The sequence below is a fragment of the Panthera pardus genome, unplaced genomic scaffold (genome assembly GCF_024362965.1).
Source record: "Panthera pardus isolate Hobbes unplaced genomic scaffold, ASM2436296v1 HiC_scaffold_17, whole genome shotgun sequence".
NCBI classification, from domain to species: Eukaryota; Metazoa; Chordata; class Mammalia; order Carnivora; family Felidae; genus Panthera; species Panthera pardus.
In genome coordinates, this window is record NW_026526732.1 from 44,890,685 (window position 1) to 44,906,922 (window position 16,238).

Below are 16,238 nucleotides of genomic sequence, written 5' to 3' on the forward strand. Positions count from 1 at the left end.
GTACAATTCAGGGATGCTTGGCTGGCTCAGTTGGTAGAGCATGCAACTCTTGGGCTCAGAGTTGTGAGTTCAAGCCCCACTTTGGGCATGGGGTCTACATGTGTACAATTCAGTGGCATTAAGTGTATTCAGAGTTGTATATCTATTACCAGTATCACTTTTGGGACATTTTCATTATCTCCAAAAAAGCCCCACTCTTCCTTAGCCATCATCCTGAACACTGTTATTCCCCCAGCCCTAGGCAGCCACTAATTTTGGAGGATGTCATAAAAATTTCCCAAGGCTCTTTTTTCTTTGCTTATATATTTTATTACAGTGATTAGGTTTTATTAGATTAGCCAAATGTTTTCTCTAAAACACCTCATTTAAAAATGTTTTTTAATGTTTATATTTGTTTTTGAGTCAGAGAGAGAGAGAGAGAGAGCAAGCGAGCATGAGTGGGGGAGGGGCAGAGAGAGGGGGAGACACAGAATCTGAAGCAGGCTCCAGGCTCTGAGCTGTCAGCATAGAGCCCGACGTGGAGCTCGAACTTGTCAACCGCGAGATCATGACCTGAGCCAAAGTTGGACGCTCAACCGACTGAGCCACCTAGGCACCCCTAAAACACCTCATTTTAAAGTAAAATATTCTCTTGCTGTTAGTTTTTTTTCCTTTTTTACAGAAAATTCCAAATATCTGCCAAAGTAGAAAGTAAAATGGTAAAACCCACATGTACACAGCACCAAATTTATATAATAAAAAATTATAACACATGGCAATCTTCCAGCTATTATTTCTCTGCTTATTCCCACACGCTTGGTAATATTTTTAATAAATTGAAAGCTCCCTCTTAACCCTTTCATTGTAACAATAGTAATATTTATTGAGCATTTACTGTGTAGGAGACATGATGATAAGAAGTGGACATTATTTCAGTTAATTAAAAAATTATATGGTAGGTACAATTGTATACCTATTTTCTAGGTGAAATAAATAATATTTAAGTCATTCTTTAATCTGTTATATTTGTTTTATTTTATTAATGGTCAGTTAGTTCATTGGTGGGTAATACTATGTTTTTGCCAGTTCATAACTTTGGAAATTTCAGGACTGTAATAATGGTTACTCCAGTTAACTTGGCTTCCAGATTCTACAGTGGATTAGTCAGTCAGTTGGCCTTTAACATTAATAAAAATACCTACCATAAATTTTTGCAATATGGAGTTTTGTACTTTATACATGATTTTTAAAGATTCTTTATTATAGAGTCCTTCTGAGGTAAAATATGATTAACTTTTTTTTTTTTTTACTGGTGAAAAAGGAGTTAGAGGGGGTTAATAATGTATCTGGGGTTATATAGCTATTCGAGTGACAGAGCTGAGATTCTTCAAACCTAAGTTCAGAGCTCTGCCTAACCCCACTGTTTAAGATATCTGTACTCAGAAGGGAGAAACTAGAGGGAAAGAAGCCTTGAGAGGTGTAATTTAGGATAGTCTAGGTAACCCTAGACTGAGAAACAGGAGACCAGCATTCTATTTTGAGATTTGTACTTGGTCAAGTAATTTAGCCTTTATGGACTTTACTTCTTCATTTGCATATGGGAGTAGGTCAGAGGTTATGCACAGAACATTTTTTTTTGCTTGTGAAATTAAATCATTTCCAGGCAGCCTTCAAACAATAACGATTTACATTCTTTTGCAAGAATGCAAATACCCTTTTCCTTTGCTTCCCATCTCTAGTTTTCTTGTTGATCTACATTATTTCTTAAAATGAAATATTTGAATTTTAAATTCTTAAACATGGCATGTAATGGCATTACAGCTCTACTGGGTTTGCAGGAGGATTGTTTGCTTGAGGTATATTTTGTATCTTTATGGACTTCATTTTTACCTTCAGTGTTACTCATTCATCCATTCATCCATCCATTCATTTTTCACTCAGTTTTTATTATTTTGTTTCTTGGCCTGGTAGAATACGAATGCTTGAGCCTGATGACCAAGCTGAGCTGAATTAAGTTCATTTTACTTCCCTATGATGACCCTATGTACTATTGACCTGGAAAGGCTGTTCACATGGCTGTGAGCTTAGGGAGATTAATGACTTCACATTTCCCCTGACTTGCAGATAAATAGAGGATAGATAGGTGGATAGATGGGTAATTTGTTGTCTGTTCTTTCATAGTAAGTTTTGTTTCTAAGAAAGTTTGCATTGTAAAAAATAATTGTAATTTAAGAGATTAAGTTGTAATTTGATTTGTGAAAATTTTTACAGGAGAGAAATAACTTATAGCTCTTTTCACGTAAACTGCCTGGTGAGACAATCTTAAAACTAGTGTGAGATATCCAGAAAATGGTACAGTTGAATGAAATTTTAGAAGGCATTTAAGAAAAAAAATTAAGTTTTTATATAAAAAGGGAAGCTGTTTTTACTGACTAGCTTTTAAAATGAGTTTTGTTTTGAATTATTGGCCTCTTTTTAAAAATTGTTTTTAATGTTTATTTATTTTCGAAAGAGAGCGTGAGCAGGGAGGGGAGGGACAGAGAGAGAGAGAGGGAGACACAGAATCCGAAGCAAACTCGAGGCTCTGAGCTGTCAGCACAGAGCCCGACATGGGGCTAGAACTCACAAATCACTAGATCATGACCTGAGCCGAAGTCGGACGGTTAACCGACTGAGCCACCCAGGTGCTCCTAAGTTATTGGCTTCTTTAAGCTGTACCTCAGATTGTCCTTTAAGTTGCTGATAATCTGGCTGGAGATCAGAAATGCCCTCTACCCTCTTTTTTTGAAACCAGTTTTCATTTTGTTTTATATACACAGAAATGCTTATGCACAGAATTGTATACTGTTGCTATCATAAGTAATCACTAAAAGAGTATAAGCCATACATTTGGCTGTAAGGAAACAAGTTTCTCACTATCCTTAAATAAAAGCAAGAAATTTAGGAAAGCATGATTTTTATGATACTGACACTTGACATACAGTTTTTCTAACATTCCTGACAGTTATTTTTATATGATTCTTTTTTGTGTTTGTTTTTAGACTTGATACAGATAACATAATGCCAGAATGCCAAAAGAGGGCTTAATATTTTAGGTTTATCTTTGATTAAAAAATTACTTGAACAATTTTTTTTTTTTGGTAGCTTTTCACTTACTGTGATGACTATTACATTTTGGTGCATTTTTAAACTATTGTATGCTTTCTTTTATGCTTTTTGCCTCGGGTTTTTTTCCATTTTTTCTTATCTTCTTTTGATTGAATTTTATCTTCATGCCATTTTGCTTCTAGTTTATTAGAATTATACACTACCTGTGTTTTTAGAAAATAGCTTTATTATTGGGGTGCCTGGATGGCTCAGTCAGTTAAGTGTCCAACTCTTGATCTTGTCGGGTCATGATCTCACAGCTTGCAAGATCGAGCCCTGTGCTGACAGTGGGGAGCCTGCTTGGGATTCTCTCCCTCTCTCTCTGCCCCTCCCCTGCTCATTGTCTTTCTCTCAAAATAAATAAACTTAAAAACAAACAAACAAACAGACTCAGCTTTATTGAGATATAGTTCACATACCATACAATTCACTCTAAGTATACAATTTAATGGTTTTTAATATATTCTCATTGTGCAGTTATTACCACGATCTAATTTTAGAACATTTTTAGCCTCTGTTAAAGAAATGCATTAGCTATCACTCTTCATCTTCCCTAAGCAACCACCAGTCTTTCTGTCTCTATAGATATCTTTGTACTGGGCAAGTCATATAAATGGGATCATCTAATATATGGTCCTTTGTGACTGATTTCCATTAAGCATAATGTTTTTAAGATTCAAGTTGTAGCATATACTAATACTTCATTTCTTTTTATTGCCATATAATCTACTGTATGGATAATACCACAATTTATTTATCTTTTCATCAGTTGATGGCCATTTGGGTTATTTTGGCTTTGGGCCATTAAGAATAATGTCTCTGTGAACATGTTTTCATTTCTTTTGGGTATGTATCCAGGATTGGAATTGCTGGGTAATATGGTAACTCTGTGTTTAACCTTTGGAGGAACTGCCAGACTGTTTCCTAAGCAATGGGGCCTTTTTTCATTCCCACCAGTGTTGTATGAAGGTTCCAGTTTCTCCACATCCTTGCCAACACTTATTAATATGGCTTTTTGACGATAGCTATTCTAGTGGGTATGAAGTGGTATCTCATTGTGGTTTTGACTTGCAGTTCCCTGATGACTACATGATGTCCAGCATCTTTTCATATGCTTTCATAAGTCAGTTTGTATATCTTCTTTGGAGAAATGTCTGTCTAAATCTGCACCCATTCTTAAATTGGGTCATTTGTGTTTTTATGGAGCTGTAAGAGTTTTTAATATAATCTAGATACAAGTCCCTATGAGATAAATGATTTGCAAAAATTCTCTCCCATTTCGTGGGTAGTCTTTTTACTTTCTTGTTAGTCTCATTGACAGCAAGTTTTAAAAATTTTGATCAAATCCAATTTATCTTTACTTTTTTTGTTGCTTGGGCTTTTGGTATTGTATGTAAAAAAAAAAAACACTGACTTAACATCATGAAGATTTACACCTATGATTTCTTCTAAGAGTTGTATAGTTTTAGCTGTTGCATTTAGGCTTATGATTCATTTTGAGTTAACACTTATGGATTGTACAAGGTAGGGGTCCAACTTTAGCTTTACAGTTGTACCAAGTCTACCTATTCTTTAGTTGTTAATGTAGACGTTACAATACGCAACCCTTAACTTGACTGTCTAGAATGGTGATTAGAAGCTTTGTCTTCCTCTCATAAATATAAGGACCTTAAAACATGGGAATACTGATCTACCCCTGTTTTGAGTTGTATGTCACAGTTGCCAAATATTTTGATTCTATCTTTTTTTAGCCCAACTGATTTTATTGTTTTATGCAATTGTCCTTCATTTTTTAGATTTGTGTTTACTTAGAAAAACTTTTTATTTTTCTTTATTTTTTAATTTTTTTAATGTTTATTTTAGAGAGAGAGAGAGAGAGCGAGTGTGAGCAGGGGACAGGCTGAGAGAAAGGGAGGCAGAGAATCTGAAGCAGGCTCTGTGCTAACAGCAGACAGCAGACAGCCTGATGCGAGGCTTGAAGTCACAAACGGAGAGACCATGGCCTGAGCCAAAGTCAGACCCTTAACCTACTTCACCCAGGTGCCCCTTATTTATTTATTTATTTATTTATTTATTTATTTATTTATTTATTTATTTATAATTCAGGGGTCATTTGTTTTCTATGTGAAAGAAACTAAAGGAATCTTAGTAGCTCTTCCGGTGAGTCTGTTGATGATAAGCTCCATTTTTGTTAGCTGAAAATATATTTTGACCTCATTCTTGAAAGATAGCTTGCCTTTCCAAACAATTCTTGGGTGCCAGTTATTTACTATTAACCCTTTGAAGGTAATACTTCACTGTGTTGTAGATTCCATTATTGCTGTTGAGCATTATTGCTCAAGAGCAGTCATCTTGAGAGTTCTTTTATGAATAGTCTGCCTTTTCTCTCTGGCTCACATCTCATTGTCTGCTGTTTTGTAGTTTCCTTCTGATAAACTTTAGTCTTGGCTTGCAGCTGTGTATGTAATGGTGAAGTATGAACCCTGAGGGGAAGGGCTATATTCATCTTTTTGTGAATAATGTATTTTCGTTGTTTTTTCTACCTAGTACAGTTCCTTGTACAGGATTCATTCCTAGGAGATTCTTCGGTTTAATTATTGTTGAGTTTCTTTCTATAGGTCTTTTCCTACCAGAATGTAGTTTAGAATATTTTTAAATATTTATAAAAATATAGGGAATGCTTAGAAATGTTCATGTATTTTAAAAGGATATGGTTACATGTGGCATAAAAATGTGTTTTTTTCTGGTATGATATGATTAAAGCATTAGCAGGAAGGGAAAAAAGTATCATGGTGGCATATGAAACTTAATTATTGCCTTTGGGTTAGAGTTAAAATTTTTATTTAAAAATTTGTTAGAATAGTTATGTTAAATAAAAATATTTTGATATGGGGTTATATAGTTTCCTGATTAATTTTTAATTATGAAGACTTGTGATTTATTGTTATAATATAGGTCTGGAGGGTGTGGTCTTTTTTGAATTTATTTCCTTTTAACTTTAAAAAGGATAGAGCAGAGAGAGACTATCTCTATATACAAGAGAAGATAGAATCAATGTATTCATCTATTTCCAGGTAACAATAACATGACAGTGAAACAGAAGGTTGAGATTTTGTTTAGAATTCAGAATATGTTATCTTAAATATTATTCACTTGTATTGTCGGGTTATAGCGAAGTCCTCTTATATTTTTCCCTTGCAAGCTGAAATCTGTCTGAAACCATTAGCTGTTCTATGCTCTCTGTGAATGCTATAGACCCAGTCCTCTGGCTTTTAAAAGGACTACACTCTGCTGGTTTCAGATTTCATTGTGGTGACTTAGATGTGGCCCAGATGCCATTGTAATAACTTGCATTTGAGATTTGTGTCTACAGTTAGATAGTATAATAAAGCATGTTAGGAATTGTATTTTGTCTACCCCTAATTGCCTGTGTTTCATTAGGGCAAAATAACATTTTTAAGGTGTTAAAATTAATATTTTTCTGGACTCCTTTCTGAGAAATAATGGTCCCTTTTCTAGATATTCATACTATCAAATTTTTATTTTTTTCTTTATTATTTCATGTTGTATGTGCATGTGTATGTATGTGCATATGTGTGTGAACAGACTAATCTTTAATTAATCCTTAGTTTTGGCAGTACTGAATTGTGAAAGTCACAGTCAATAAGTTTTTACACTAGAACTCAGATACTGGTGATGGTTGAGGTTGGGATATTTAAGCTTGAAGGCTTCAGAACTGGAATCAGACCCAGATGGAATGATGTTGTAGTGAATAGAACAGAGAATCACTTACTGAGCAGTAATATTTCCTGGTCCCCTCTCTACCTTAACTGAATGAAGATCTCTTAGAATAGGGCTTCAGACATCTCAGGTAACTTTTAGTATGTTAAATTTTGAGAACTTCAGATAAGTGACTTTTAGGAATAAATTCTATCCTCTGTGTAATATTTGAATAGTATATATCAATTTTTTTCAGATTTGTAGGAGTAAATGCTAGTCTGATATGGAATTTGTTTTTATCACCAGTTGTTGATTTTCTATGCAGTTGGGAAATACTGAGCTAGCACAGGAAGACAGAAAAGTAGCACATTATCAGATATAAGTAACAGCCAAGGCAGTGATCTCTGATCTCAGAGGTTTCAGCTGTGACATGGAAAGTGAGACAGTCACCTGATACATTATTCATACTTAAGTAACAGTGTTATTTGAGATATCTTAAACTCTTTGAGGTCACAAACCAAAACATCTTTGCAATAGTTTGACCAAATGGTCAAGTTATGCTCCTTGAAAAGAAATTAAAATAAGACATTGTATGTCCTCTTTCCATGATCAAGGGTGTACCTTTGTTAAGTTTGGGGTGTATTCTTTCATACCATTTCTCTGCTCATGACTAGATACATATTTACATACATTCACTTATATGCTGGCATATTTTAGATATTGATATATATAGACAGATTGCCCCTCTTCTCTCAAATGCTATAGCAATTTATGATTCCATTATTGTAGGATATTATAGCCTTTAATAATTTTATGAATAGAATAGGGAACACACTTTAACTATTAATGAGTTTGAACATCTGGGTTTTTTTTTAACATGTATTATTTATTTTTATTTCTTGTGATTTGCTTTCTAATTTCCTTTGCTTGTTTTAAAATTGGTTTGTTAGGTTTTGTTTTGTTTTAATTTATTGGAGTTCCTTGTGTAGTATGGATATTTACTCTTTTGTCTGTTATATGATGGAATAATGTTTACTTAGCAATTTCAGTGATGTGATAATAATTAACATTTTGCTTTGTACCGGGAATTCTTCTGAGTCCTTTCTGTCCATTTTTTTCTTTTAATCTTCACTGTTGTCATGTCTACTTTATGGATGAGGTGACCGTGATGCAAGGAGGTTAAGTAAGTTGTTTGAACACATGTGACTGAGTGGGAGAGCCAGGATTTGAATCTAAAAAGATTAGTTTTAAAACTGTTACATTTAACCTTACACTTTATCTTTACTTACTAAGCTTTTTTTCAATGTAAATAACTGAAAATTTAAAAAAAAATTTTTTTAGTTTTAAAGATATTCAGGACACCTGGGTGGCTCAGTCAGTTAAGCATTGGATTCTTGATTTTGGCTCAGGTCATAGATATCATGGTTCATAACATTGAGCCCCGGGAGCCTCACTTCAGACTCTGTGCTGACAGCCTGGAGCCTACTTGAGATTCTGTTTCTGCCCCTCCCTGCTCATGCCTTTTTCCCTCCTCTCTCTCAAAAATTAATAAGCTTAAAAAAATAAAGATATTTAATGATTTTAATACAAATACTCGTTTAGGAATAGTGACACAAACGTGTGTGTTTATGTATCTATACACATAATTATATAGTTAGTAAATAGATTTAATACTATAATGTATTAATACAGATATTTCATAGGCTTTTAGTGACGTTTGTCCTATATTTATTTAGAACTGACCTTTAGTAGCATATTCCTTTCCTTTTTTCTATTGATTACCATAGTAATCTGTTAATCTTCATGTGGCTAATCATTTTGCTTTAATCCTCAACAGTGTTATTGGAATAATCATTTTAAGTATGGTTTTGATCATGTTACTCCTTTGGAAACTTTCAGTGGTATCACATTTCTTGCTTAATGAAGGCCAGCCTCTTTCCTTACCTGGGCATTTGAAGACTTACATAACTGTTTCACCTTTACCTTTCAGGAATTGCCTTGAGCAATTTTTTTTTTTTTTTTTTCTGTTTAAAAAATTTAGTTTGCTGGCTGTGATGCAATGTGTAGTATACTAGTCTTTGAATCTAATGGTTCAAGTTCAGATTTCCATGGCACTTTATTTTGTTTGCATGCAATATGACATAATGCAAAGAAAGCACTGTCATTTCTAGAATTTCTGTATAGGTATGACCTAAGATGTGTCAGACTGGTTGGAAAGGGAGTGAGGGAATCAAGCACATTTTTCTGAAACGAGGTTTGCATAACAAACAAAAGATTTTTCTTTCTTAACATTGTGTATTGGAGTTGATGGGAGATTGGGTATGGGGGGCAGGACTGAAGTCTACCCTGCCACCCTAGTGTTCAGCCACTGGTATTAGATACAGGTTTGCAGTATCTGAAAGACCCTCCTTACTGTGTGATCTTGAGCAATATACTTAACTCTAAATGTTAATTTTCACCTTTGAGCAACTTTTCTTGACACTGCATACAACACACAAATGGGATAATTTGTTATTTACTTCGGGAATTACATTCTTCTGGCTTTATACTCTGATCAGTTAGTGTTCTTAATCAGCAAAAGAAGCTTGCTGACCTGATTGAGAAGATGAAGAATTTATTTAAGGGTATTTGGTACCTCATAGAATTTTGGGGGAAGGCTGGAGAACCAGGCTTCAGGTTAAACTTACAGGTAATATGCCTCAAATCGTTTCTGAGAACTGTCACTTCTCTAGCCCCACCAAGCACCAGTGCTGCCCAGTTGCTGCCCTTCTGGGGTGGTGCTCCCATTGTGGAAGGCCGATGCCTCTGCTGTTGCCTATGCCAGCCAAAAATGGTGGGTCCACCTGGAGCCTGTTTTCTAAGTGACTCCCTTCCAAACTGAAATCTTGTGCTGGTGCTTCTAATGTCTGCATCATAGTTGCAGAATATGTTGGGAATTTGAGATCTAAAATTAATTTCATGTGATTAGACTTATAATAATGTGGCAATTTTCATGAGTATGAAAAGGTTCTGCAGAAGCTGATGAAAAGCTTGAACATGTTGAACAAGTGTTCACTATAATACTTTTGCTTGTATTCTCCCATCTGTAATATTTTTTCTTCTTTATCTCCAAGTGAAGAAATTCTATGTAAAGACCTACTGGAATTTCATTGTTTGAATTAGTCTGCCTAGCTCTTTCTCATGTGAATTTTCTTATGACCTTTTCATCATTTCTTTTTGCATAATTTTATTTCTTTAAAACAATATCAGTGCTAACAAGTAATAGTAAATATATTCTAATGTACCAAACAATATGGAAAATATAGAATAAACTCTGAAGGTTACCTTTTACTACTCATCTCTTCTCCCCTCATACTTTCAATTGCTATCCTATTTTGAAGCTTCCTCTGGTAAAATTTATAATCTTTAATTTTAAGTTGGCACATTCGATGATAATTTGGAACTTGATGGTAAGTTCATGGAATATAGAGGTCTTTATTTGTGCTTTGGGTTTCCATGGAGCCTCTAAAACTGTTACTGTGTGTAGAACAATAACACAGGAAGGCTTGACCTAAGGCAATAGCTGTGTAATCATTTTGGAAGTGAAGGCTTACAACTTAGGGATTTAGTGAATGTGCAGAGAAAGATAGCCATCTAAAGTAGACTCCAGGAGTTCTAGCTTGGGAATCATACCATTGATGATGCCATTTGAGGGAGACTAGGAATGGAGGAATTACTCTGTATCCACAAATACATTGCTGGAATGCTTTCTGATTATGTTCCATTGTTTATTTATTTTGAGGGAGGGAGAGAGAGAGACCCAGTGTATGTGAGTGGAGGGGGGGAGGAGGAGGAAAGAAAGAGAATCCCAAGCGGACTCCCAGCCTTTAGTGCAGAGGCCGATATGGGGCTTGAACTCATGAAGTGCAAGATCATGACCTCAGCCGAAATCAGGAGTTGGACGTTTAACCCACTAAGCCACTCAGGCATCCCACCCATATTTCTGATTTGAATTAGAGTTTGGGCAGGTGCTAAAATGTTTAAGTGTGGCATAGATTTCCACAGTTCAGGAAAGACCATGAAAAATACATTTTCTGGTAAAGTTATTTCTGGGCTGGATGATGAATAAGACCTCTCAGTGAGGAGATGGATTTTTCTTTTAAAAAAGTAAAAATAATTAAATAAGGTGACTATAAACCTGTTTTCTAGTCCTTCGTCATCTGTAAGTAGATAGTAAATGGGCATATATTCCATTGTGTATCCATTTTTAGAAAATAATATTTGAAAGTATGTTTGGTTTATTTCAGGTAAACATAATGATAATAAACTCATTTTGATAAAGCATCTCTGAAAAACTTGTGCTGGGAAACCATATTCAGATACTTGTTTTGGCATTTCACATTTAGACCCTTCCCCCCCTCCATTAATTATAACTAATTTGACATTCTTTTCTCTTTCCAGATCATTCAACTTCAAGTGGCACATTATCTTTTAAGCCTAGTCGGTCGTTGGTTACTCTTCCTACTGCCCATGTCATGCCGTCTAACTCCAGCGCTACAGTTTCCAAACACAGGGAATCATTAACGTCAGATGGCTCAAAATGGAGTACTAGCCTCATGCAAGCTTTGGGAAACCACAGTAGGGGAGAACAGGACTCTTCACTAGACATGAAGGACTTCCGGCCCCTCCGGAAATGGTCATCTTTATCCAAACTCACTGCCCCGGATAACTTCAGCCAGGGTGGCATTGTACACACTGAAGAGTCAAGGAGTGGTTTGGAAAAGACAGGGAGAGGCAAGGTTTTAACCTCGCAACTAAGAACAATTGGGCCTAGCTGCTTACATGATAGTATGGAGATGCTTAAACTAGAAGACAAGGAAATAAATAAAAAACGATCGTCAACTCTGGACTGCAAATATAAATTTGAGAGCTGTAGCAAAGACGACTTTAGAGCTTCCTCCTCCACCCTTAGGAGACAGACCTTAGACATGACATACAGTGCCTTACCTGAAAGCAAGCCCATTATGACAAATGCAGAGGCTTTTGAACCTCCGAAATATTTACTGCTTGGTCAACAGGCAGTAGGTGGAGTCCCCATTCAGCCTTCTGTGAGGACACAGATGTGGCTTACGGAGCAGTTGCGGACAAACCCATTGGAAAATAGAACTACAGAGGACTCTTACAGTTTAGCTCCTTGGCAACAGCAGCAAATTGAAGAGTTTCGACAAGAAAATGAAACACCAGTGCAGGTATGGCTCAAAGTCTAGTGTTTGCTTCCCTCCAGTGGATGTTATGAGTACAGTAGCACACTTGCAGTAAGCGTACACAGATGGTTTTGTTTTTCCTCTTTGCTACAAGTTACTAAGTTTATAAAAGTTGCTACAAGTTTATAAAAGGTATAAACTCCCAAAGTATTGTTTGGATAAATAAAAGTGAAACAAATACTTGAGGCTGATTAACATGGAAAATTTAAAATCTTGTACCTAACTTAGTTTTCACTTTCCTTCTCATTTGTTAAGTGGGCATAAAAATAAAGAAAAATATACTTAATTTAAAGAAACTTGAAACAGATATGGGGACTGGCACAGTATAATTGGAAAAACAGTAATTCTGGAGTATGAGGTCTTGGATTTTATTTCTGGTTCTATCAAATTCAGAACCTGGATGATTTTCTACCTGTCATTTAATACTTCATTTCTTTGGGTCTTAGTTTCTTTTCCCTTTCTTCTTTTTTTTTCTTGAGATATAATTGACATATTGTAATATGTATTGTAGAATACATTGTAGAATATGTCAATTCTACATCATAATGATCTGCTATGTATGTTTTGTGACCTTATCACCACAATAAATTTAAGTCTGGTTAACGTCCCTCACTATGCATAGTTTCCATTTTTTTTTCCCCTTGTGAGAACTTGTAAGATTTTCTCTTAGCAACTTTCAAATACATAATACTATATTATTATAGTCATCATGGTGTATATGATGCTGTACAAGTCACATCCTCATGACTTATGTGTTTTTTACCTCATGACTTATGTGTTTTATAGCTGGAAGTTTGTCTTTTGATTCCCTTCACCTATTTTGCTCACCCCCAGCCCATGGCAACCACCAGTCAGTTCTCTATATCTGTGATTTTTTTTTTTTTTTAAGGTTCTACATGTAAAAGATCATATGGTATTTGTCTTTGACGTAATTCACTTAGCATAATGCCCTTAAGGTACATTCATGTCACAAATGGCAAGATTCCATTTTTTTTTAATGACTGAATAATATTGTGTTGTATATGTACCACATTTTGTTTATCCAGTCATCATCAGTGAGCACTTAAGGTTGCTTTCATGTCTTGGCTGTTGTAATTAGAGCTGCAGTGGATATAGGAGTGCATATATTTTGGGGAGTTAGTGAGGAAAGCACTTTATAAAATATCACATATAAATAAAATGGGTGTGTATCCCCTAAAGTAACATGTAAATGTGTACATTTTTTTTGATCTGGAAATGTTTTCTATTCCAAGATAATTTCCACAGCTCATTTTAACTGGGAAAGCAATTATCTGTAGAATTTTCTGTAAATTCTATCATCTATTTTTTATTAACAGTATTTTCTGAAACAGTATTACTGAAACAGTAATTTTCTGAAATTAATTCTGTCAGAAATTACAAACTTTCCCTTAGAGAAAACATTTAAAATTACTATTCATTACTGCTACTAATAAAAAATAATAAAGATTAAAGGAATATATTCTATGGAAGAATAAGGAGATCACTTATCTAGAAACCTCACAAATCTGAGTATAGTCCCAAAACGTACACACACCCTGTTGTGCTACATTCACAGGAGAATCCTTAACCCGTCCCTTGTGCCTTCCTTACTCTTGTTTTGGGCAAGACTGCTTATAGTCTTGATTATGTATATTCAAATCACATAACCAAACAAGCATTATTATGATGTCTGAACTACAAATCAGAAAAGAGCAATTTAACTAGACTTGTGATTTATCAGTTCAAGTGATTGAAAGATAGGAAATGTAATTTTTAAAAGACTATTATATTTTATTTTTTAATTAAAAAGTTTTTTAATTTTATTTTTGAGAGAGAGACACACACACAGAATGCGACGGGGAGGGGCAGAGAGAGGGAGACACGGAATCTGAAGCAGGCTCCAGGCTCTGAGCTGTCAGCACAGAGCCTAACTTGGGGGCTGAGCTCATGAACCCCGAGTCATGATCTTAGCTGAAGTCAGATGCTTAACTGACTGAGCCACCCAGGCGCCCCTGTTATATTTTAGTTCTCAACTGCTTTGTGATTATAGGAGAACAGGGATCAGGCATATACTTTTCCAGCTGGTATTTTTGCACAGAACTGTAGTTGTTCACAACTGAACAACTTTAGTAGGTTGTGATAACCTAACTTAGTAGGTATGATAGAAAGGTAACTGAGAAAATTGGATGAATTGAATTGAAAGAAGTAAGTCCTAATTCACTCATTCTGCTCAGAGAAACCTCTGCTGTAAACTAGGTTTTTCCCAATCTTGAAGCAATGCAGAGAGGCTAGGGAGCTTGGAGGTGCACTGTAGAGCCAGACTTCTTCTTCTTTTTTTTTTTTTTTTTAATTTTTTTTTTTTTAACGTTTATTTATTTTTGACACAGAGAGAGACAGAGTATGAACGGGGGAAGGGCAGAGAGAGAGGGACACAGAATTGGAAGCAGGCTCCAGGCTCTGAGCCATCAGCCCAGAGCCCGACGCGGGGCTCGAACTCACAGACCGCAAGATCGTGACCTGAGCTGAAGTCCGACGCTTAACTGACCGAGCCACCCAGGCACCCCTCAGACTTCTTTTTAAATCTTCTCGCTAGTACATGTAGAGGAAGCAGGCTACAAAGGGACAAAAGTTGCACGTGCCCTGGAATGTCCTGCCTTTTGATTAACCATATTTGGGATGGTTTCTTTGTAGTGCTCTTAAGTTTTGTAGTAGAAAGATGAAACCAGGTAAAGAACACTTAAGACACTTCAGTTGCTATGTTTAAATGATCACTTCTTTTATTCCCTTCTTGGACTACTACAGAAGAAGTCTCCAGTGCCTTCTCCTTGGAGCCTCCAAGTGCTGTCTTTATTATAAAAGTTCTCATCTTAATTGTTTCTTAAAAGACTTAAAAAAATTTGACTTCCTTTTAGTCTAATTTTTATATAAAGGGAAGAGCCGTAATAAGGATTGGTCCATCTGATAAATTGGGAGAATGTGTATGATTTGCAAGCACAACTGCTAAACTCTCACTATGAAAAAACCCTGTTTTTACAACTATGGAAAGGAATTTGGCTGAGAGTCACAATCTAATACCACCATACATTTATATAGAACTTTAGCTTATCTCATTTGATCTTAACAGGTTTTTTTTCCACTGCTTTTGTCCCTCAAAAGGTTACTATTGTAGTGCGGAAGTTTTGCTCTTCTTAGGGATAATCATTGACTTAGCCTCGCAGTCTAATGCTCAAGCTGTTCCTTGCTTCCCATGATTTCCTGCTTAATCAGAGTGCAGGTAGTATAGTACTCTGAAACGTTTTCCTTTGTGAATGAAGAGAAGCCATCTGTGCCTTGAGGTGGTTAGAATATATATACACCTCCATGTGCAAACTGTCTTTGGGTCTTTTCTCTGTACTATGTTGTCCCTCTCCTGTCACCCTTCCCCAAATCTCTCTGACCCTACAAGGACTATGATAGAAGAGAAAAACAAACAACAAAGTCTTGTCTTCTCTTTGGAGAGAATGTATCCCTTACTATGTCCCTCTTTTATTTCTTTTGTGGGGAGCAGGGGAATGGGATGGGAATGGAAATTGTATACCTCTGTATAAAACAGTATCCATTGGGTTCCTATAAGCTCACAGTGCATCTCTCAGGTAGTAGTGAAGAAATGGACTCTTTATGGACAAAGTTGTTTATTCTTTTTTTCTCCTTTATTCCCTAGGATGTTTCTAAGTTCTGGGTTGCAATTATTAAAAAGAGGAAGATAGGATTTTCTTCCTAATTGAATCATGCAGGGGCTTGATCAGCCAAGATATTGACACCTAATGATTTCAACATTTTTGAAAATTTATATAAATCAAAAATGTAAATAAAAATTTGATCAAGTGACTTAAAGTGAAATGACTTGGTTTTTGTTTAACATGATAAGAGATTGAAAAAAGTTTTATTTATTTTATTTTTTTATTATTTTTTAATGGTTATTTTTGAGAGAGACAGAGACAGAATGTGAGTGGGTTAGGGGCAGAGAGAGCGCGAGACACAGAATACGAAGCAGGCTCCAGGCTCTGAGCTGTCAGCACAGAGCCCGACATGGGGCTTGAACTCACAAGCTGTGAGATCATGACCTGAGCTGAAGTCGGATGCTCAACTGACTGAGCCACCCAGGCACCC

The 16,238-nt window shown here is 35.7% G+C and overlaps 1 protein-coding gene across 2 annotated transcripts in view; it reads left to right on the forward strand.

The window, feature by feature from the left end:
• The window catches only part of CEP85L (centrosomal protein 85 like), a 169,237-nt gene that overhangs the window by 37,484 nt on the left and 115,515 nt on the right, over positions 1 to 16,238 (forward strand). For both annotated transcript variants that reach the window (XM_019418202.2, XM_019418200.2), the window contains exon 3: positions 11,287 to 12,074. In XM_019418202.2, coding sequence (XP_019273747.1) covers positions 11,287 to 12,074 — 788 coding nt within the window. The remainder of the gene's footprint in view (positions 1 to 11,286; positions 12,075 to 16,238) is intronic.